The sequence below is a fragment of the Saccostrea cucullata genome, unplaced genomic scaffold (genome assembly GCF_032062105.1).
Source record: "Saccostrea cucullata isolate Sc308-1 unplaced genomic scaffold, CSIRO_AGI_Scuc_v1 ctg1040, whole genome shotgun sequence".
Taxonomy (NCBI): domain Eukaryota; kingdom Metazoa; phylum Mollusca; class Bivalvia; order Ostreida; family Ostreidae; genus Saccostrea; species Saccostrea cuccullata.
The window spans coordinates 85,980-111,272 of record NW_026918208.1 but is presented as its reverse complement, the minus strand read 5'-3'; the positions used below and the strand labels follow the sequence as shown (position 1 = coordinate 111,272).

The 25,293-nt window shown below is 34.4% G+C and overlaps 1 protein-coding gene across 4 annotated transcripts in view; it reads right to left on the bottom strand.

Annotated features, from left to right (window-relative positions):
- The window catches only part of LOC134259194 (neurobeachin-like), a 112,787-nt gene that overhangs the window by 1,806 nt on the left and 85,688 nt on the right, over positions 1–25,293 (bottom strand). For 2 of the 4 annotated variants that reach the window (XM_062741794.1, XM_062741803.1), the window contains exons 39-55: positions 17,844–17,961; positions 16,348–16,450; positions 15,935–16,050; positions 12,624–12,736; positions 12,371–12,511; positions 11,649–11,768; positions 11,173–11,325; positions 10,892–10,964; positions 10,537–10,631; positions 10,249–10,338; positions 9,917–9,958; positions 5,928–6,105; positions 5,658–5,738; positions 1,200–1,355; positions 926–1,093; positions 621–725; positions 19–215 (exon numbers count right to left, since the gene is read on the bottom strand). In XM_062741794.1, coding sequence (XP_062597778.1) covers positions 19–215; positions 621–725; positions 926–1,093; positions 1,200–1,355; positions 5,658–5,738; positions 5,928–6,105; positions 9,917–9,958; positions 10,249–10,338; positions 10,537–10,631; positions 10,892–10,964; positions 11,173–11,325; positions 11,649–11,768; positions 12,371–12,511; positions 12,624–12,736; positions 15,935–16,050; positions 16,348–16,450; positions 17,844–17,961 — 2,049 coding nt within the window. The remainder of the gene's footprint in view (positions 1–18; positions 216–620; positions 726–925; positions 1,094–1,199; positions 1,356–5,657; positions 5,739–5,927; positions 6,106–9,916; positions 9,959–10,248; positions 10,339–10,536; positions 10,632–10,891; positions 10,965–11,172; positions 11,326–11,648; positions 11,769–12,370; positions 12,512–12,623; positions 12,737–15,934; positions 16,051–16,347; positions 16,451–17,843; positions 17,962–25,293) is intronic. The other 2 variants (XM_062741816.1, XM_062741810.1) reach the window with 2 other exon arrangements.

The window sequence follows — 25,293 nt, the reverse complement described above, 5'->3', positions numbered from 1 at the left end:
ATGATATTCCTGTCATACATGGACGGTATCCTTGTGGTTGACATTCTGTAGAAGACGTCCATTGATACTGAAGTTGCATATGTGACCCTGGTCAAACTTGACCAGTACAAATCCTTCCCTGGACACAATGATCAGCTCCGGGGACAGGCAACCCTTAGGGGGGTCCAAGGATCGCAGGAGGTCCCCGTTCAAAGAGTGGACCAAACAAGCTCCCTCTGTTAAGAAATTAAGCTTAAGTTATAAAGTTATAGATTAAGTTATAAATTCATATCAAGTCATAATTGTACAAAATACAGGTATATTCTACATGATAATATTAAACATAAGTACAATTGATTTCAAACAGCTTTGTTAGTCTTGTAAAATTGAAATAAATATGAGAAATGGTTGAGCTTAAGACTCCAAATATTTTTTCTTTAAAATATTGATATCTTGAATCATTGGATATTTGAATCTTAGATTTTTTTTTTTTTAACCTATTACGTATGAGATATTGAGGTATGATTTTAAAAAAAAATTATCTTTTTTGAATAAATGCAAAATGTAAATGCAAGATAAACATATTCTATGAACTAGAATTACTGCCCTTAGAATATTCTATGGCAGATAGTATGTTTTACCTCTAGATCCACTCAGTACCAGCCCCAGCTCAGCCAGAACAGCACAACAAATCACCTCCGAATCATGACCTGTCAGTGTGGCCTTAGGGGTGGGGTGTTCTAAGCCTGTAAAACATCCCAGATTTATACATGGACATGATAAATGGTTGAGAAATCTCCTCTAATAACTTTTGATGCATAGTGATAATTCATAATTCTAATTTTTTGTACTAAAAATCCTATAGAACTGTATCATTTCAGTCATGTTATCATGTTGTAGTGTTTACAGTTTTCTCCCAATATGCTAGTGTTTACAGCATACTTACTTCCATTATCTCCTATGATAGCCTGGTTACGGGATGTAAACATCCACACCATGGCTGTACAGTCCTTTGATCCTGTGACAACGTAACAGTCCTGGTTAAGATTACACTCTGATCTTGTTATGCAGGTCACCACATCAAAGTGCCCATACACAACCTGAAGAATCTTTCCTGCAATGAAAATTTAAAAATATTGAATTATACAACAAATGTTTTATCTAAAGTGAATTCCAAAGTGGAACTGTATTGATCTCTCTGAAATTATGAAGCTACAAACCTGAATCAGAGCTAAAAATTCTGAAGCTTTTATCCCAGAATCCACAGGCAAATATGAATCGGTTGTCTGCAGATGTGACAAAACTCTGGTGAGTGGGTTTTAATCTCTCGTCAAAGTTGTCTCCCATTGATCGCCGTTGTAGGCCGGTGTTTGTTACTGGTAAAAAGTAAAGGAATTAAATCATAACATCTAAATCATCAACCAATATTTATGTCAAAGTCCTTTAGGGGTATATGAAAGCACCAGAAGTAACCATTAATGTAAGACAAGAGGCCCACGGGCCTTATAGGTCACCTGAGCATTATGCAACAACTTTCCAGTTACAGTGTATTGAATTTGATTCCTGTTTTAAGCCAGATGCTATATGGCATTCACAATTTTGAAAGAGGCACCATTGATCATAATAACAATACACTTTACAGTTGCTTAGCTTGGTAACTGAATACCCATACGCAGGGTAGGGGAACAAAAAGGCACTCCAAGTAATCAGTAATATTCAGCAATAATTAGTAGTGCCCCTTACACGGTGACATAAACCCCTGACCCTAGGTCCAAACATTGCACAAATTTTTAAAAGGCACCCTTAAAATTGCCTATCAAAAAAATAAATGTTTTATAAATACAAACGAGCAGATTTCAAACAATAAATTCATTTTCAGTATATAAGCAGAGCCCCCCCCCACCCAACCCCTGACCCTGGGGGCTTAAAATACACAATTCTGCAAGATTAGGGTCCTTGCTCATCATAACTAAATAGGTAGTTCATCTACTTCATACCCAGAGACAGAGAAGAAAATTGAATGAATTTTCACTATATAATCAATAGAACCCCGGCCTAACACCAGAACCCTTGACCCTGGGACCATAAAATTCACAATTTTTGTTGAGGCACTCTTGCTCATCATTACTATGCACTTAGTAAGTTTATTTAATACCTAGGAGCAGAGAAGAAGATTTTCAAAGAATTCATGTATTTTCACTATATAATCAATAGAGCCCCCCCCCCCCCCCCAACACCAGAACCCTTGACCCTGGGGCCATAAAATTCACAATTTTGGTAGAGGCACTCTTTCTCATTATAACTATGCACTCAGTTTATTTAATACCTAGGAGCAGAGAAGAAGATTTTCAAAGAATTCATGTATTTTCACTATATAATCAATAGAGCCCCCCCCCACCCCAACACCAGAACCCTTGACCCTGGGGCCATAAAATTCACAATTTTGATAGAGGCACTCTTTCTCATTATAACATTGCACTTCATAAGTTTATTGAATACCTAGGAGCAGAGAAGAAGATTTTCAAAGAATTCATGTATTTTCACTATATAATCAATAGAGCCTCTCCCCCGAACACCAGAACCCTTGATTCTGGGGCCATAAAATTCACAATTTTGGTAGAGGCACTCTTGCTTATCATAACTATGCATTTAGTTTTTATTTGATACCAAGGAGCACAGAAGAAGATTTTATAGAATTCATGTATTTTCACTATATAATCAAAAGAGCCCCCCCCCTCCCCCCAACACCAGAACCCTTGACCCTGGGGCCATAAAATTCACAATTTTGGTAGAAGCACTCTTGCTTATCATAACTATGCACTTACCGTATATACTCGCCTATAAGTCGGTCCGCCTATAAGTCGGTTGTATTTAATAAGCTTGTACATCAGATGGACTGACCTCATAGAAAACCATACTTTTAATAGCTCGCCTATAAGTCGGACAAAGAGTTTTAGACTAGAGATTTACTCCCAAAAAACCGACTTATAGGCGAGTATATACGGTAGTTAGTTTTTTAATACCTAGGAGCAGAGAAGAAGATTTTCAAAGAATTCATGTATTTTCACTATATAATCAATAGAGCCCCCCCCAACACTAGAACCCTTGACCCTGGGGCCATAAAATTCACAATTTTGGTAGAGGCACTCTTTCTCATCATAACTATGCACTTAGTTAGTTTATTTAATACCTAGGAGCAGAGAAGAAGATTTTCAAAGAATTCATGTATTTTCACTATATAATCAATAGAGCCCCCCCCCCCCAACACCAGAACCCTTGACCCTGGGGCCATAAAATTCACAATTTTGGTAGAGGCACTCTTGCTCATCATAACTATGCACTTAGTTAGTTTATTTAATACCTAGGAGCAGAGAAGAAGATTTTCAAAGAATTCATGTATTTTCACTATATAATCAATAGAGCCCCCCCCCCCCAACACCAGAACCCTTGACCCTGGGGCCATAAAATTCACAATTTTGGTAGAGGCACTCTTGCTCATCATAACTATGTACTTAGTTGGTTTATCTTATACCCAGGAGCACAGAAGAAGATTTTCAAAGAAATAATGCATTTTCACAGTATACTTACTTAGCCCCGCCCTAGCACTAGAACCCCTGATCCCAGGGCCATGAATTTCACAATTTTGGTAGAGGACTCAATGCTGATTACAATCATGCAAATAGTTTGACTGCTTGATGTCCAGGAGTAAAGAAGAAGATTTTTAAAGACTAATTATTTTTATGGTTTTGGCCCCACCCTTCAGGCCCCAGGGGGGGCAGGGATCATGAAATTCACAATTTTTGTTCCCCTTCACCCATAGATGCTTTGTGCCAAATTTGGCTGAAATTGGTTCAGTGGTTGCAGAGAAGAAGCTGAAAATGTTCAAATGTTAACACACGACGCACAACGGACGACGCACGACGACGGACGAAAACGGATAGCAATAGGTCACCTGAGTTTACTCAGGTGACCTAAAAAGGCACAATTTTTTTAACAGATCGAATTCACTCAATTGCTCTTTTTCTATTCACAAATTTAGAGTTGGGACAGAAAGTTTGAGAAATAAGAAAACAATTTCTGGAGGACATTTCTATTATTTCTACAGTAAATTAACCTATGACTATTATTTTATATCAAATTTTCATATGTCATCTAAATCAAGTAATGTGACATCATATCTGAAGAAAAAGTAAAAATTCAAAATATGACAGAGCCAAAATGCTCTCACAGCTGATCAAGGTATTCGTGTGTGCAAGAATAAGATATTACGTTACATTTAAAAATTCTACATGACACTGAGCAATATAAACTAACCATTAAAGAATGAAATGCAGTCTGGATAAAAGGAAAACCATTAGAAGTATCCTTCATTTCACAGCTACGATTGGTTCAATGAAATTTTTTACCTCCATCTTATATTTTGTTTATAAAGGCATAGAAATTATGGAATCAAAACATATAACAGAGAAAGGAATTCAAAATGAATATTTAATTGGAGTTCACAAATTTTGAATGTCGGACAAATGAAATGTCATTGGTGAAATGAAAATCATGCTCACACTGAATAGTCCAACTGAAATAGCTAGCAATTTCCAATTAGTATTTATAACTATAAACATGAAGGATAAAACAGGGGTTTTCACATTTGCAGAAACGAAGATAAAAAAAAATGTAAATACACTGTATACGCAAGGAATTAAGATTTTTTGAAAGATGTAGTATCATAACTGCAGTAGTGTGAGGAAACAAATTTTCTCAACACACTAATGTGCATTACTCAATTTGTTCGCATACACTAATGCAGTTATATAGCAACACATTTCAAAAAATAATTCAATGCTTTAACTACTTTTTGAAATATCCATACCAGTAAGGAATTCTACTGGGTATTATTAGAATTTTGACATGGTTAAAATGTTGTCTCTTTAATCAAAATTTATATTTTTACATGTTTAACTTCATGAGTAGATCAACAATAGTTTTGCGCCCATGTTTTGCTGGGGAAAAAATAAAAGCAATGGGGGACATAGGTTGAAAACTGTGGTGAAAATTGGATCTTGGAAGACATATACCCCGACCAACACAGTGGATACAATAGAACAATTGGAACTCTTTATACTGCTTCTGTTTCATTATTTTTTATTTATTTAACACACTTGAAATTCAATGAAAAGTCCTCTCATTATAGAGAAAGAGAGAAATATATTGTTGGAAAAAACTTTCAACACAGAGATTTTTCTTCAATTCTGTTCTTCATAACATTTCAAACAGATTTATGAAAATACATGCCAGAAGGCACATCCTACATTAAGAAGAGGAATTTCTGTTTAGAAATATTTAGATTTATCATTCATATTAGAGAAACATACAAAGAAAAAAATTCAAAAGATGAACAATACATGCACAATCATAATGCAGATTGACATTAAAATTTTGGAAATAGTTTACGACGAAATGTCAAGGTAGACATATGGGTGGTCATAGAAATGAAATCATTACATCTATATATTCCCTTATATGAATTTAGGTCACAATTAAAATTAAAATTTACTGCCTGATTAAATATTAAATACAGTATTTATAAAAACATCCAAAGAAGACTTGTATGACAATTTAAAACATAGAGATTTTTCCCATATGGACACAGTTTTACCTATTAGATTAACATTGCTCCTTACCTAACAGTTGGTCCATAGCCAGAGGCAGATTTAACTGTGGATCAGGCTTGTCTGAAGAGAAACTCGTGGGCGGGCCTTGTTCTGTAAGATTGCAATTATCAAACACCTCGGTCAAAAATGGAAAAATGCTTTAAAGGCAGTAAAAAGAGGTAAAAAATGCACAGCAGCCCAAAATCATGCAATAGAGAGGAGATACCTTCAAGATGATGATACATGCTGTTGTAATTTAAAAGTTTCATTCACTGAGAGGAAGATTTAACGTTTACTTACGTTGATAGGTGGTGTTCCACTTGTTGACGGCGAAGTTGTGGTTGCAGGTGATGGTTGTGACGGCGGGAACAGGCACCGCGGGGTGAGTGTTTGCCGCGATGTGGATGACGGGGGAGTTAGACAGGAACTTCATGATCATACACACGTCATCCTGGACCGTGGAAAACATCATCGGAGTCTGAAGTGGACAGGTAAAAAATGAAGTCAACAAAAAGTTATTCTTTCTTCACAAGTTTTCATGGCCTCTAATAAGAAGCTCCTGCTGATAAACTTTAAAGTTGAATAGTTATTACTCGCCTCATGAATTTATACACAGATGATAGCTCTATAGGACACAAAATCAGTTCACAATATCCATAACTTTGTTATTTCAGAGTCCAAACCAACTATAATATTTCCAAAAATTCAAGAGTTCACCAAGAATTAAGAAACTTTGCTACAACAGCTATATCTGTGTTTGTACTAAATAAGTTGTACTGTACTTTATATCTAAATGTATATATGGATTATGGTCTATAATGGTCATTATTTTAACAAAGATAGGGTATCAGCCACATGCTATAGTAAGATAGAGTACTATAATTTTCAACAAATACATTTTGAATATTAAAAATGAATTTAAAAGTGTAATTTTCAATTTAAAAAACAAAGAATATATCCAACTCCAAATAATTGAACAAAACAAAGTAACCTAGTCAATATTTCAGACTCCTTACAATGAACTACTGTATACAGGGTTATTTTCGCCACATGTTATTTTCACCCTTTTGCACTTGCGAACAATTTTGCCCCATTTTAAATTCGCCCAGTTATAGTTTTGTTTAAGAAATTAAGCTGTGAAATTTGAATTTGCACTATTCGCCCATAGGAAGAGGGCAAAGGGGCGAAAATAAAACGTTTCCCTGTATATATCATTTAAGCAAGGATTCAATATTGACATGAGTTTGTTGAAGTTGTAATAATTGAACATCACTAAAAATTTAATCAGTGCTAGAGTTTACACTCATCTCTTGTGAAGTCATATAATCACTAACAAGAGGCCCATGGGCCTTATAGGTCACCTGAGCATCATGCAACAATTTTCAAATGATTGAATTTGGTTCATGTTTTAAGCTAGATGCTATGGCATTCACAATTCTGAAAGAGGCACCATTGCTAATCATAATTATACACTTAGCAATTGATTAGTTTGTTTACTTAATATGGATAAGCAGGGTAGGGGAACAAAAAAGTATGTCAACTAATCAGTAATATTCAGCAATAATCAGGAGTGTTCCTACCACACATGAACCCCTGACCCTAGGTCTACACATTGCACAATTTTTGAAAAGGCACACTTGCTTATCAAAAATGTGTGATTAATACCAGCAGATTTCAAACAATTCATTTTCAGTATATAAGTAATCTCCCCATTTTGGTATCTCTGACCCAGGGGCCTTGAAATTCACAATTCTGGAAAAAATTCATCATAACTATGTTAATAGTTCATTATGCTTATTACCCAGGAGTAGAGAAAAAGATTTTCATAGATGTAATGTATTTTCACCATATAATCATTATAGAGCCACATCCTAACACCAAGACCCCTAACCCTGGGGCCATAAAATTCACAATTTTGGTAGAAGCAATCTTGCTCATCATAACTATGTCCTTAATTAGTTTATTTAATACTCAGAAGCAGAGAAGAAGATTTTCAAAGATTTAATGCATTTTCACTATATAATCAATAGAGCCCCGCCCTAACACCAGAACCGCTGACCCTGGGGCCATGAATTTCACAATTTCGGTAGAGGCACTCTCGCTTATCATAACTATGAACTTAATTAGTTTATTTAATACTCAGGAACAGAGAAGAAGATTTTCAAAGAAATAATGCATTTTCACTATATAATCAATAGAGCCCCGCCCTAACACCATAACCCCTGACCCTGGGGCCATAAAATTCACAATTTTCATAGAGGCACTCTTGCTCATCATAACTATGAACTTAATTAGTTTATTTAATACCCAGGAGCAGAGAAGAAGATTTTCAAAGAAATAATGCATTTTCACTATATGATCAATAGAGCCCCGCCCTAACACCAGAACCCCTGACCCTGGGGCCATGAATTTCACAATTTTGGTAGAGGACTCAATGCTGATTACAATCATACCAACAGTTTTACTGCTTGATGTCTGGGAGTAAAGAAGAAGATTTTTAAAGATTGCAATAATTTTAGTGGTTTTTCCCCCACCCCCCAGGCCCCAGGGGGGCAGGGACCACGAAATTCAAAATTTTTGTTCCCCTTCACCCATAGATGCTATATGCCAAAATTGGTTGAAATTGGTTCAGTGGTTTCAGAGAAGAAGCTGAAAATGTTTAAATGTTAACGCACAACGCACGACGGACGACGACGGACAAAAACAGATAGCAATAGGTCACCTGAGTTTACTCAGGTGACCTAAAAATACCTCTCACTAATATATCAATTTTTAAGATCCAATGGTTAAATTTGTATCATGCTAAAAATTCCACTTAAAACTGTATTTGTTAGTTCATAAAAACATAAGTAATCAGAGATTACAGAGCTCACCTCAACGAATGTTGCCTTTAAGTAAGGCAAAGTCACACAATTACCCAACAAAAAGTGTACATCCAAAAATGCAACATTTATGAAATTTTGATCTGATACTTTGAAATAGACCTATATAAAAATTTCAATCTAGTTCTTCATCACAAAAATGTGATCAAATCCAGCATCTGAAGCAAGTTTAAGAGTTTTCATCCCTTGATGCATCATTTGGGCAAGTTTGGTTTATTTAAGCCTTATAGTTTCTTGGTGATAGACCTGCACCCATAACTTTTTACCTGGTCCATTATCTGGAAAATGTATGTCGAATTCAGCATCCGGAGCAAGTCCATTAGTATGCATCCTAAGATGTATCATCCATGCGAGTCTGCACAATATAGGGCTAATAGTTAATTAGAAATGAAACCTGCTTAAAAATTTAATCTCCTCATTCATCCAGAAAAAAATGTAGTTCAGATTCAGCATCTGAAGCCAGCCTGGTAGAATGCAACCTTAGATGTATCATCCATGCAAGTTTGGTCATTAAAGAGCTCATAGTTACTTGGAAATGAATCCTGCATCAAAAACTTTAACCTGTTCACTCATCCAGAAAATGTAAGTCAGATTCAGCATCCGAAGCAAGTCTGGTAGTATGCATCCTAAGATGTACCATCCATGCAAGTTTGGTCAACATAGGGCTTATAGTTACTTGGAAATGAGACCTGCACCAAAAACATTAACCTGTTCACTCAACCAGAAAATGTAGGTCAGATTCAGCATCCGAAGCAATTCTGGTAGTGTACATCCATAGATGTATCATTCATGCAAGTTTGGTCAACATAGGGCTTATAGTTACTTGGAAATGAGACCTGCACCAAAACATTAACCTGTTCACTCATGTAGGTCAGATTCAGCATCCGAAGCAAGTCTGCTAATGTGCATCCTTAGATGTACCATCCATGCAAGTTTGGTCAACATAGGGCTTATAGTTACTTGGAAATGAACCTGCATCAAAAACTGCACCAAAAATGTTAACCTGCTCCAAAAACATTAACCTGGTCATTCCTTTGCTGAAAAATCTGAAACTTTGACTGGTACAGTGAAACACATTAGAAGCATCTTTCATGCATGTCTAATCAATATATGACATAGAAGTACTTAAAAAGAAAAACTGCTCCAAAAAACTGAACCTGGGACGCCGACACCGACGCCGACACCGAGGGTATTACATAAGCTCCCCCAACTTCGTTGAGGTGAGCTAAAAATTAAACAGTTATCAAATATCCCACCACCTTTGGTATAAAATCATTCAATCTAGAAAATTCTTAACATTCCTCTCAAAGTCACTAACAAGACAAAAAAATAATCTGGCATGATTTAAATTCAAATGTAATAATGCCTTGTATAACTACCACCAAAATGATTTATAATAAAATGAACCTTTCTCCCTCTGAGTTTGTTCTCCTGATAGCGTTCAGACATCTGAAAATTCAGCACATTAGTAGTTATTCCTCACTCGCATTCAATTTCATGTACTTCATGAATATTAAATCAATGTCCATCATACAATTCCAAAAATTAATCATTTCCCCCCAAAGCACCATGTTTTAATTAATAGAAATATTTTAAACCTTGTGCAGTATTACAATTTCTGGTTAGAAACAGTGTTATGGATGCAGCTGTCAGTAACAATCCACAAACAGCACAACAATCAAGTTATTTGTTTACAGTGTCATATAACCAACATTCCATAACAGAGAGGCCTGACTTACCAAGTGCATCAGAGAACTGCGGGGTGGGTGGGGCTCCGTCAGGAGCTGGGTGGGGGTCTGTCCAAAACTGCGGATCTGGTTCTCTATAGCCTGTTGGTAATAAATCAACATTTACTCAAAACTTCAGTTAAATGTCCTACTCTTGAAGAGCATTTTTGTCATTAGAAAGATATTCACTCTTTGCTTTTTTTTAAAATAAGGATTTGAAATATATAATCTTCAAAAAGTACTATCACACAATAGATGAAGATACATGTATAAAACTTTAATAAATAACAAAATATAAACCTCTTTCATGACAGGGTCTGCCATGTTTTCTAGGTTGACACTGCCTTCATAGGTAAGATAGTAGAAAACATTTGTAGACCTAACTGCTTCTGGACCTAGAAAGTACATCCACATATTGATGTATGTATTTGTTATTTTCATTTAATAACTTCTTAATTTTTATTAGAATTACATTTAATCTGTAAACAGGTTAAAAAAGTGATTGCAAATACATGTGAAAATCCATTTTAACATAAAATACTATGATACCTTCAAATAACGACATTTGTAACTGTATGTAATTTATTTACTCATTTTATCATATACATTTGAGGTTTTTAATTCCACATATTATAATTATCAAGGAAATACCTACCTCTTTGTTTATATCCAAATATCAAATCAATCCAGTGGTGAAGTTGACAAGACACAAATTCTGATTCTAAGGCCTGAAATAATGTAAGATTTATAACATTTTTAATTCAAAGATGGAGGTGGGGGTAAGTTTGCAAACTTGATACATGAATATAAGCATCAATAAAATATATTACATGAAAGAAAGGAGAAAACTCTGAAACTTGCATGGTTTAATAATACACTAAGACTTCTTAAACATTGGCATCAATGAATTGCTTTTTTCTATTTACATAGACTAACCATTCTGTTAATTCGGACGAAATCATCAGGGTTCTTTGCCCAGGGTGGCATTTCAACATCGTTGACTTCCCCACCATCTTCCTGTTTACCAAATTTAAATCTGTTTTGATTGATGAACATTTCTGGGAGGAAGAAAAATTCAGGGATCAGCTCCTGTAGAGAGAATAAACAAGAGTTATCTTACTTGTAACAGATTGCAACCTATGACAATGAAAAGTCAAATGAATTGCCCTCTTTTAACATGAAATGATTACTATCCCATTAAAAAGTAATTTGAATCTTCAATCTTATGAATGAAGCCTCCATATTAAAGATTCAACTTTTGCTCAAATGTTCTCAAAAATCATTTGACAATATCAAAGCATATTTAATTAAAGTTTACAGACATATGCAAGATACAGTAAGACCCGGAAAGCTCACTTAAATAGTTCAGGTGAGCTAAAATTAACACTGAGCAGACCTCTCTAATTGCATACCTTGACATCTGATGTATCCCTCTGGCAGTTCTTCCAAGACTGTGTTACAGAACTAAATGTTCTGTTGGCATGATCGAATTTGCCTCCTTGAAGGTTCAAAAACATAGTAGAAAATGGCTCCTATAAAAAAAAGTTAAATATGAGACATGCAACTATGGTGTGGAATATTTGAACTTAATAATATTCAGTGTGTACATTATTTTAATATCTAAAAGTTTTTTTAGCAAGTTAGTGGAGATTTGATTAAGAGCCATCTGAGGGTTCTATAACTTACTTTTAATACATAATAATTCATTTCACAGTATTGAACTATCAGACAACTTTTTACTTACCACTCTGTATTCATTTACTTTTTGGATGAGTCTGATTTTAATTACTACTCTGATAAACCAGTTTTACTGACTACTCACATGAACCTGTTTATACTTCTTAGATGAGTCAGATTTAAGTTCTACTCTGATAAGCCAGTTTTCACTTACTACTCGGACGAGTCAGTTTATACTTACTACTCGGATGAGTCAATTTAGACTTACTACTTGGATGAGCCAGTTTTTACTTAACACTCGGATGAGTCAGTTTTTACTTACTACTCGGATGATTCAGTTTTTACTTACTACTCTGATGAGTCAATTTAGACTTACTACACAGATGGGTCAGTTTTTACTTACTACACAGATGGGTAAGTTTTTACTTACTACTCAGATGAGCTAATTATTACTTACTACTCGGATGAGCCAGTTGAGAGTAAAAGCTGCCGTAGAGTAGTGAGTGCCGTAGTGAAATGGGGGAATTTGATCATGTTCCCAGGAATTATAGCGCTCCTCAAAAAACTCCCTTCTGGTGGGGTTCAGAGCACCAATTGGCTGAAAAAAAGAAATCACAAATTTCACTCCTATGGTTTATGAATGTAAACAGAATTACTTTTCAAAAATAAATCTATGGCATGCAATATCCAGAAACAAGAAACGTGCTTACTTTTGACAGATCTCTAAAGTTACTTGGTTGTTTCAAATCTAATTCATCTGAGTCGTAGTTCACAATCACCCAAGGATACACAGGATACTGGTTTAAGTCATTGTATGTACGACCTGAAATGACAAATGTAAATAGGATATTTTATTTCTACATTTCTACAGTCATCTAGAATTCACTTTTTTCATTACATTAAATATAGCTGCTCCTGAATAAATTTTATGAGGTGTAGTTTAAAACTGTGATCTAATGCTATATAACAAAATTTTTATCTAAGAAATTAGGGAAATAAAATTTTGATGTCTTTTTAAGCAGTATGGTATTGTGCAAGAAAATAGCCCAGCACTCTGTCGTATTGTGTGAGATGGAGCCCAGCATTCTGTGGTTTTGTGTGAGATAGGGCCTATAGTATTGTGTGAGATAGGACCAACAATTCTGTGGAAGTATGTGAGATAGGGCCTACACTAAATGGAGTTGTGCAGGATAGAGCCTTGCATTCTGTGATATTGTGTGAGATAGAGCCTAGCATTCTGTGGTTTTGTGTATTCTGTGGTTTTGCATTTTATTGTGTGATATATAACATAGCAATCTATAACATTGTGTGAGATAGCGCCTTGCATTTATGGTGTTATGTGAGATATGGTCTACCATTCTGTGGTATTGTGTGAGATAGGGCCTTGTATTTATGGTATTGTGTGAGATAGGGCTTGTGAAATTAGTATTTTGTGGTTTTGAGATAGTTTTGTGGTTTTGTGTGAGATAGGGCCTAGCAAGCTATAGTATTGTGTGAGATAGGACCTAGCATTTTACGGTATTTTGTGCGAGATTGGGCCTGGCATTCTATGAAATTAAGTTAGATAAGGCCTAGCATTCTGTGGTATTGTTTGAGAAAGAACATCGCAATCTATAATATTGTGTGAGATAGGGCCTTGCCTTTATGTTGTTGTGTGAGATATGGCCAATCATTCTGTGGTTTTGTGTGAGATAGGGCCTAGCATTCTGTGGTATTGTGTGAAATAAGGCCCAGCTTTCTGTGGTATTGTGTGAGGAGCCTAGCATTCTGGTGTATTTTGTGAAATAGGGCCCAAATCATTCTGTGGCATTGTGTGAAATAGATCCTAGCATTCTGTGGTATTGTGTGAGATAGGGCCTTGCATTATATGGTGTTGTGTGAGATAGGGCCTAGTATTTTGTGGTTTTGAGCGATATGGAGCCAAGCCTTCTGTGGTTTTGTGTGAGATAGGGCCTAGCATTCTGTGGTATTGTGTGAGATAGGGCCTAGCATTCTATGGTGTTGTGCGAGATAGATCCTAGCATATATTGTTATTGTGTGAGATAGTGCCTAGCATTATGTGGTATTGTGCAGCCTTGAGTTCTGTTTTAAGAAGATTTATTCAGGGGTTTTGTGGCAGATAAAACTTAGAATTCTGTGGTTTTGTGAGACATTAATTCAAGCATCCTTTGCTGGAAAAAAGCCTCCAGACTGCTCGTGTTGTGGAAGATAGATCCTGGTACATTTTAGTATCATGGGAGAAAGGCACAAACATTCTCTTGTATTGTGTAAAATAAGGTATAGCATTCTCCGGTTGCAAATGAAATAAGGCCTAGCTTTCTGTGGTATTGTGTGAAATAAGGCCTAGCTTTCTCTGGCATTATTTAAGTTATAGGCTATGATTCTGTGGTGTGGAAGATAAAACTTAAGTATTCTGGGGCATTTTTTAAATACAGAGTGTAGCATTCTGTGGTATGAAGGGGGATGAAGTGTAGTATATTGAGGTACTGAGGAAGATAAAACCAAACATTCTTTGATATTGTGGGAGAAAAAGATAAGAATTCTGATATATTACAGAAGATAATGGCTAGTATTCTGGAAAGATAAAACCTAGCAATTTGCAGTTTCCATTCTTTGGGTACCATGGGATATAACAATAAGTTGTATTGCATGATACAGAGCATCGCATTCTGTGGTACTACAAGTACAGACTAGCAATCTGTGGTATTATGGGAGATAAAGCTTAGCATTTCAGGTAATATGGGGGAATATTTGCATTTCTAATTTTTTTCTCTGTGATAACTCTTTGAAAGTTAGCAGAGTTGATTTCTTGAATTCTACTGGAATGTAAATTAGGCAGGTCGATAGGTCAGGAGCTAAGGAGGCCTAATATGCATGCAAATCTTGTGCCCATCTGTCTTTGTATCTGAGGCTAAGGGGGCCAAATATGCATGTAAATCTCATGCAGTTGCCTTTGTGTTTGACGTCAGTGGGCGAGGAATATTGAAATTGGCATGGGAGTCCACGAGTAATTTAAATCTATGTCTACATTTTTAAAATCCAAATCTACAATTTTATTTCACAATGAAATGGAAATATAAGGAATCGGTGTTTAGTTAGTATATGTCAGGGACATCAACGATAGTGGGAAACATGGGATAATTTATGCATAACGGGCTTCGCCTGTTATGCAAATTATCCCATGTTTCCCACTATTGTTGATGTCCTGGCATACTATACTAACTAGACAGTGATTCCTTAATAATAATCAAACATTCTGTGGTATTTAGATCCTAGCATTCTGTGGTATTGTGAAATATGAAGCTTAGCATTCTGTGGCATTGTTTTAGAAAGAGCCAATAATCTTGCAAGTATAGTTGGAGACTCTTTGGGGTTACAAGAGAGATGGAGGCTGATAATCTTAATATTTTGGTGCATGTATTCAATTCTAGTGATCCAATAAGCCTGATACTTTAAAATTTTCATCAGAACTGAGAAAAGTTTAGTTAATACAATGTTCATCTTACAAACTTAAACTACAGTGTAAATTTTACAAGTTCTGACACCCTGACATCATGTTCTATCATGAAGATAGAAATTGTTGTAATCTAAATCTGCAGTAAAGTCTCACATTCTGTGATTTTGTGGTCCTACATTGACAATGTGGGGTAATGTGATATATAGAATTAGGTATTGTGGGTTTTGGAGACAGGCTTTTAGTACTACCAGTAGACCTGTGGAGGTGTACCAATCTGGATTTTCAAAAGTTTTGAAGCAAAGTGATTTTCTTTTGAATGAAAGAAACATTCAACAATCTGTGGTACTTTGGTGACGCAAATCTGTGTTGATATACATGTAGATCAAGTAGATATTTTGTATCTGAGGGACCAATTTTTTTTTTTTTTTGTTGTTGTTTGGGTTTTTGTGCTTTATATTCACAACTTGTATTATGATATATGAAACAACATGGATTTATGACATTTGGCTACAAATTATATATCAATACTTAGTTTAGTGTTTATGGTACATCTTAGAGCCCCACCTGCTATGGTATTAAGGTACATGAGATAGTCAAAGTTAGATATCTCCCTCCTTTGCCATTTCTGGGTCATACTGGACAGTTTATACAATTGTTTTCCAGATGCCAAAGACAACCTCCTGCAAAACAAAAACATTGGGTGTAAAATGGATATCAATTTTTGATTATTGTTCCGACTTCTTAATCTGTAAAAATTTTTTATACGAAAAATGCCTAGAATTTCACTCACATTGTTGAGAAAAGTAAAAGATTCTGAAAATCAAAGTCTGTTTACCAAACTCTTTCCTTAATATTACAAATTAATTAACTTCTGGTGTTCCCTATGTGTGCTTGGTGCCAATGAAACTGGCTTTTATTCTTGTTGGTTTCCTTTTTTGATAAATCACTCAATGTATCTTTGCTGATTTTTTTACTACCTGGCTTGTGGCAATCCATATTTGACCCCCACTCCGACACGAGGCAAGGCATTGACAACTCTTTTGACTGTTGCATGGTCTGGGAAGGCAAACATGACAGCAGCTGAAAAATATTAAATGATTGTTAAACTCAATGTTTTTGAAAATGATGTATATTGATGGAAATGATCTTTTACTATATCATTTTGTCAGGGGAACAGCACATCAATGATATTCAAAGTGTTCATCAAGAACTAGTTGCTTGATTTTTTTCAACATATCCTTACTTTTCTTTTTATACATTTGATAGTGTGTAGTCGGAATTGTGAAGATTCTGTTTAAAAACTTTTACAATACTACATGTATTATTAAAATATCAATTCTTTCCAATATACTTTTGTGTCAAAATGAAAACAGTTCTATATTTGAATTTGAAATGCTGTTTTCCCTTTGCACCATTTATTGTTTCAGAACAATAGAAAACTAAAGAAATTAAAGCAAAGCTATATGGATATCTTCGCAAGCCAATGGATTTTGGTCCGCTTGCGTCGTTTGTGGAGGGCAAAATGGACAAAAACCAATGGCTTGTGAAGATATGATATGAAAGGAAAAATGGATTTATTTATTTTAGTAAGCAAACAAATATACACTGTGGGTTTTTTTTTATTTTGTCCTTGAAACGAAAGCATTTTTTTCAACAAAATAACAGGGAATTTATAAACACCGTTATATATATTGCAACCACAGTCGAAAACTTTGCATAACTAGATAAATCTGTGTCACTGTGAACTCAAGACACTGTCTAAGGACTTAATGAAAAGTGCAGCAAACATGTCTCTACCTCACAATTCATAAAACATTCTCATTTTTAATATTTATTATATTCTGAATAATTAGCTATTCTGGTGACAATTCGCTTAGAGGCTAATAACTTGACAATTTATGTAGCATATTTGAATGTCAATGGCATTACAACTGCCATATCTACACTTATTTAAGCTTTTTGTCTCCAACTTCCAGATGCGGACATTGACTTTTTTTGAAATTCGGTTATTGGTATCATACATACTTTTAATTAAAAGAAACAAAGTCTAATTTCTTCTATTTAAAAAATTTAAATGTCAGCGACATTCTCCAGATCAAAGAGCAGGTGGTACCAGAACTCTAGATGTGGTTGGGAATACGTTAATATTTGATCGACAGAAGTATTATAAATAGTTGACGTGTCGCCATCTCCTGAGAAGTACCGCCACCGCCTAATGTTTAACAAGTCAACAAGCAATTCCAAACCTTCCTTTGAAGAACTACGATTACATGATCTGTATAATAAATATCATATTCCTAACCGCCGCAAGCAAAACCACTTACGAAGATTATATTTGTGTTGATGATGATGAAATGCATTATAAAGACTGAATTTATTACTTTTTTTCGCTTTTCAAACCATGATGCTTCGTATTCAGTATATTCCAAGTTTTCACTTTTCGGAACTTTTTATTATATATCAAAGGACTCACTCCTGTTCGCCATGAAGATTTCGATCGCCACATTCTGCAGCAGATACAGGCGGGAGAAGATTGCACGTATTTCATTGAAGTGCCATTTTCCATGTGCATGTTCAACATAGGCCAACACCTAGATAAAAAAATATTGCTTCATTAAGTCTAGGTAGCAGCGTCACACATAATTACTATGCTCAGAGTGAAGGATTTTGTAATTTTATTAACATAATTCAGCACATAAATTATTCAAATCGTGACTTAAGGGTGACTTTTATCATATCTTTAACATTTTAAGATAGAATTTATGGCCGAGCACATATATGCATGCATATAAATGGATATTATAAAACTTATGCAAAAGTACAATGAAAACAGATCATTTGCAACACTGTATTTTCTACTGTATTAAAGTGTAAAATGACAAAATATCTCATATCACATAATGTAAGCCACTGCTGGAGTTATCTCTAGTGAGGTTTATTCTCTCACTGGAGATCAATCAAACAGGGTTACCAAGGTGTTTGTACAAGACATCAAATACATTTAAAACATAATCAACATTGACTAAAAACATTAAAATCAACAACGTAATTAAATCTGAAAAGGAAACATTTTCATTGGATGAACATGATGATGCTTAATAATCAATTACAAAATTTTTTAAACTTTATTCAAAATTACAATTAATGATTATTTAGAAAGTTAGTGACTTTTAAAAGACAAGGAATATCTTTCTATTCAAATCAAAATAATCAATCTCCATACATTACATTGTCAGGGATTGGAGGCCATGTCATTCTGAAACAGACAATAAATACTATTAGGCACACATATCAAAATACTATAAAACATTAATTCACTGAGTAAAAGACAATATCTTCCATATACAATACAACTTTAATACCTACTGTTTTTAGTTAATCACATTAATAATTTTAAATAAATTAACCTTTAGATACAATATCTTTATTGACATAATAAGGAAAAGAGACTTAAACAATCTCTAAATTTAGTCATCTTCCTGTGACACTTTTTCAACAAAAGTGCATAAAAATGGAACAAAGTGAAGTTAGCATCCATCACTTTGTAGTTTAAAAATCAAATTACCACCACACCATCTGAGTATCAGCCTCATAATGAGATCAGTTTCACATGAGTAAGATTCACTTAGGACTAACAGAGCACTGATTAGGTCCCGGCCCCTAATTGTCCTCCAATGGCATCAATGATCAAGTCAAGAGAGACCGGCATTGCTTCACTTAATCAAATAATACCTGAATAATGTAATAGCTGCATGATTTGGTTATGGACATCTCTGAGAGAATTAATGGATCTGGTACAAGGCTTAATGGCTCCCCTAACCAGGGTTGAAGTGGCTGCATGCTTTAATCAAATATTTATGTTGATGATGGGGTAAAAACAGTGGCTGACTACAGCTCTTCTTTTTAGTAACCATAGCTGTACTTCCAACTCTAGTCTTGGCACACTACAATAGATTTTTAAAAAAATATCAGTTAAACATCCAATATAATGTGTAGAGTTAACAAAAATATCAATTGTGTTTCCTCTTCTGATCTTGATAATTTTTCAACGTCTTAAATTTTTAACAATACAATTTATCACAAAATTCAATTACCAGTTCAACTGTAATTACCATATAAATCATTGGCCTTGTACACTTTGCTTAAAATAATACATTTTCATGAGAGCACCTTTTATATTACAAGTTATCTGAAATTTCACTTGCACCTGTAATTACCAATAGGCATTTACTTCACAAGATGAATTTCAACACATTCAAAGAAAAAAATGCTTAGTTGTTGTCATTCTAGCATTTCACTTAAAATCAAACTTTTTTTCAAAGCCTCATCAAGCAAGTCTTCCCTTGTCGGTTCAAATTCTGACAGTTTAACACAAAGACCTGCATTTATTACATGCACAGAGCAAATAAACAATGAAACAGAATCCCAGAGCTGTGGAAGTTCCAAGAAAATTGCCATGAAAAAGGCACCAAATTTGCACCTTTACAACGAGCAAGAGGAAAATAAATTCTGTAGCTACTGAATTCACAGACATAAAAATCAATAGTTAGGACTCCAGAGAATTATAACTCTGAGGGAGAATCTAATTATCTCGCTCCAAAAAGCTAACAGCAAGTATAAAGTCCTGGAGTCTTAACAAGATTTGACACCTCACTTTGAAAGACACGAAACACCTCTTTTCTACATAGTCTGAGGATATGCTTCTGAAAATTATCCAAATTTCCCAGAGCATTGTTTAAGCACCCAATCTGATGTAATGTAACATGGTTCTCCAACACAAATAATAGTGGACTTTGTAAATTTTTATTTTTCACATGCTGAATTTTTAACCCTTTCTTCCAAATTTAAAGGTACCTGGACACAGATTTGAAGTTAATATTTTCTGTATAATATCATGAATTATATATTTTAATAGCATTTCACACAAAAATTAATTAAAAATCTTATTTCATTTAAAAGTTATTAAAACTTTAAATTTTTCGGCGGGTTTGATTGACATATCCTTGCACCTTCACAAATTTTACCTTTCTTTTAATCCTTAGGAAAAGTGGGAATTTTGTTGTGTATTAATGAGAAATATTAAAACTTAAATCCAGAAAAATAATTTTATTCAGAGTAGAAATGTTAGAAAGCAAAACTCCTTCACAAGTATTGTCATTTCGTTGTGTACAGAGTTTAGCAAATCGAACACACTCGTGTTATGTACACAGTTTTTGTAAACAGGGCATGAGCTCTGTTATTGTTTGATGTTTACGATTCTCCGATGTTGCTCACCACAACACGGACTTCAATATATTGTGTGTTTGTTTTGCTTTCGAACATGTCTACTCTGAATTTTCTGGATTATAGTATTAATATTTTACATTAATACACAACAAGATTGCCACTTTTCCTAAGGATTAAGAATAAAGTTAAAATTTGTGAAAGTGCAAGGATGTGTCAATCAAACCCACCAAAAAAATTAAAATTTCAATAACTTTTAAATGAAATAAGATTTTTAATTAATTCTTGTGTGAAATGCTATTAAAATATATAAGTTGTAATATTATAGAGAAAATATAATCTGTGTCCAAGTACCTTTAAAAAGATAACCATGAAAAATCTTTCTGTCAAGGAATCATTTCTGGAATAAGATGGTAATTATCCTTTATCAAAACTGAAGCTGATTAAGATCTTTTCATATGTAAGTGCATTGCCTTACTTATTAAGGTCTTTCGTTTCCAATGGAAGACCTTCTACTGATTCTGTTGGTAAAGATTATTATTCTTTTTTTTTTCTTCTACTTCCTAGAGGCCAACTTTGAAGCCTCATATCTCACTCATTTCTCAATGGATTTCGCTCAAATTTTCAGAGTTAATAGACGTTACTAAACTCTATCAGAATGCTGTCTAACATTTCAAAAAGTCACTTCTGGTTTTGAGTTATTTCCCTTTAAACGAAAATTTATGGCTTTCGTTTCCAGTCAAAGGCTCAGAGACGGCTTAAGCTGGAGCAGAAATTCTACTGATTTTAGACAATAGAAGGATTGAAGTTGTGCACATCGGTTTTTGTTTTTCGATTTCTCTATTCACAATGGTGCTATATAGGGTCAAAAACTGGAACACCTAAGCGAGCCAAAAATTACTCATATTTTGCTTTTTATCTTCTAAACTAAAAATATTTTGTTAAAACATATAGAATATTATTTGTGCAGAATTAAAAGATCTTTCAAATGATATCTCGGAAAAAGAGCTGACCCCTAAATTAAGGGATCTAGAGGGGCCAAAAGTTTTTTCCAGATATCTTCAAAAGTATTGAGAATTTGTTATATATCAAAGAAGCAAAGTTGTTGAAAATCTTTAGTAAAATATACTTATGTCACAAAAATACGTCCTATGACGTCATTTCCGGCCAAACCGGAAGTAGTCCGAAACTGCATATTTTGTCTATTTTGACATGTTTTTGGGAAATATTTGTCACTGGAAGCATAAACTTAATTCTCCGTCCGTCGACGTCACTTCTGGTCAAACAGGAAGTAGCAAAAAATGGCTTACTTTTGCAATTTTCAACATAGATTTGGAAGATTTAAATCATTAGAGATGAGACGTCATTTCTCTTCTTTTAAAAAAATAAAAGTTACTTCTGGTCAAACAGGACGGAAGACCTACTCGTTGCTTTGCAACGAGCTTTGCTCTAGTTCTGTTACTAGTTACTTCTTTTTTCAATAATTTTTAACTGATGTTCAAGACTTCAAGTTGGGTCAAAGGCTGCAATTTATTTTTGTGTTATTGATATCTGCATAAATTATTAATAGACAAATAAGAAAATTAAACTTCGAAGAATTTAGATATCCTGTTTCTTGTGAGCTTTTGTTGCATACCTATGTAGCATTACAATATACAATTTTAACTCTTCAGTGAAATACTAGAAAAACTATCATAGAAGGACTAATACACCCTGCTGGACAACTAAAGGAAGGGTGTATTTTCAAATAGCATAAAACAGAACTTGATCACCTTCGAAAAAAGTTGCTCAGTAAGATCCACCAATTATGGTGGTGTCATTTGTGGCAAATCATGTCTATTGTTATCTTTAAATATTACTGCAATATTCATTTACAAACTAGTTGATTGTGTTATACATTTTCCACTTCAATCTCACACAAAAATATGCATAATACATGTACCGGTATATAGTTTTCAGAAATTCAGATCAATCTTAATTATCGCTTTTATTACAAAGATACACCCATGTTAGCCGAGAATTCTCATTTAGTTACATGTGCACAATTAAGTAGTGTCTTCTTTAACTTTTAAATGCATTACATTGCAAACTAGAAATAAGTCTACAAAACATGAATGCCCCTCTCAAGGTACGTTTGTACTGAAAAAGAGAAAGAAATGATCCCCACTTTTTAGTTTGAGTTTGATATCTAACAGCTAAGTAAGGTCCCATTGCTCAATCTATCAAATTCAGCTAACTGAATTTTGATTTGTTGAGTATGTTTTGTTATAAATGTTCCTACAGAATTTTCTGAAGTACATGCAATGCTAAACAAAGAAATTTCTTAAGATGGCCTTACTGAGCAAAACAAAAAAATGGTTAATCCAAAGTTGTTTTGAAGTCAAAGAAATTTCTTGGAATGGCCTTACTGAGCAAAACAATAAATAGTTAGTCCAAAGTCGTTTTGAAGGTCAAAGAAATTTCTTGGAATGGTCTTACTGAGCAAGACAATAAATAGTTAATCCAAAGTCGTTTTGAAGGTCAAAGAAAAAAATCTTTGTATGTACTTTGATTATCTTGAACAGTTTCTTTAAAACTAGAATAAATGCAAAATGACAGTCAGTGGAGTCCAGGTTATTGGGTCAGAAATTATGAACAGTTGATTACTTCCCACCAAAATGTATCAAGGAGGATCAATGTCAGAAAATTCTGTCATATTTGAATAGCTATAAGTATAACCGATATGTATCATTCAGAATTGTCTCTAAGACCAGGGTCCAAGGAATTGAACCACTTTTAATAATATTATCCCCCTGTAATGACATCAGCCACATTATTGCTACATGTATTTCAGACTATGGGCCTTCTACCTTTGAAAATATTCCCTGCTTCATGTATTTCATTTCACATTCTAGTTTAAGTGTGAATTTTGAATATTTTGAAGTTTCTTTGAAACTCAGCCAAAAGCAAGGTGATGGACAAACAGAATGAGATGGAAGGATAAAAGACGGACATTATTAAACAGCCTCAGTATGTGCTTCTGCCTCATTCATAGCCAGGCATAAATATTAATATCTGAAGTAGTATAACTGATACAATATAAACAAAAGATCATAACAATTTATTAGGGAAAGCAAATCTGAAGACAGAAGACCTAGAAATACTCTTTTTCTTAAATGCCCCTTCTCTTCATTTAATGACAATTTGGTTGAAATGCAACATGCCAGCTAAACTAAATGACATATCATATAACAGGTAATTTCTGGTTACATTTGTTTTTGAAAGGCATTGGACCATCAGACTGATAAACAGTGCCTAATTTTTTATTTGAATATCTGGTAGTGTTTTAAGAATTATTTGAAACATCACACAAATGCTTATTCTTATCTTAATCTAATGACTTCAATTTCAGTTTGATTTAGAAAGATCAGAGAGACTAACTGAATGAATCTAAAGGTACTTTCTTCTTTGTTATTTTACCCCCTACTTGACAAGTGGGAGGGTATATAGTGACTGTGATGTCCGTCTGTACATACATCTGCCCATTACGCTTTGGGGTACCCATCTCTTAGATAATGCCATTGTGCATCTCCTATTTTACTTAATGATCTTACACTTATTTAGGGTTTCCAAGAGCAAAACAGCCATTATAATCATATTGGAAAGGCAGGGGGCATCATTTCATTTCCTGAGTTCAGTCAATCGGTGCTCACAGTACCTCTACTTTTCCTTCAAGAGTAACTGTTTGGACTCAAATAAACTGTTATAACGTACTTTCAGAACTTTGATTGAAATTGGGCAGAAAAAGCAAATCTTCAAGAGTGATTATTTTTTACATCATTTGTATTCTGATAAGAATAAATTTGGAAATGATCACTGCATTAGAGTGCAGTTTTATGCACAATCAACATTCTGAGAAAAATGTTTATTGAAGAAATGTCTGATTTGATAGCTACAAATAGCTACTTTGGGTAGGTAAAAATAAAGCATGTAGGTATGCCTAATTTCAGCTACCATTTTGGCTACGTAGCTAAATCTAGTGAATGTACCAGACATGCATAATGAAAACAGTATTATCGATTTCCGGTTTTCCAAAGCCCTCGCCTTCTACTCTCGTCAAAATATCATGCTTGTGTTTAACGCCAAGATAAAATACCCCTTTCAACTTCTTTCGAAAATGTTCTATTTCAGCCCCTCGATTACCTTTAAAATTACTTGGTATTTGATGGAATATCACAGTATATGCTAATTTTTCAGAAAATGACACCCTTGGCAAGTAACCGGATATACTGCAGTGCCATCTATAAAATTGTTCAACGCCGATCCCGACGATAAAATGGGGAAGGGGGGTAACAATCGCGGAAGCGTTTTATCCTTCTGCATAACAATCATGCAGTCTAGGTAAATAAATTTTCAAATGATTACAGAATTGTACTACTTTACATCCTTATTTTTAAGTTACATTCAAAATATGCTACTCATATAGTCATTTTTTTTAATAAGGGGCAGTCTTCAGGCCGCATCCTTTTTTTCCGACCTGCAGTTATCATTTCATATCCCCAGACTCCAAAAAAAAAATCCAGTATTTGTTCATAAACCAATATTACGACTGTGTCCAGGCAGCGGCACTTCAAGGCCGGTGGTCCTCTGAACTTTTTTATCACCTCATATAGATACAATTCATTGGACACGAAAACCCCCGTTTATGTATTTTTGTCATT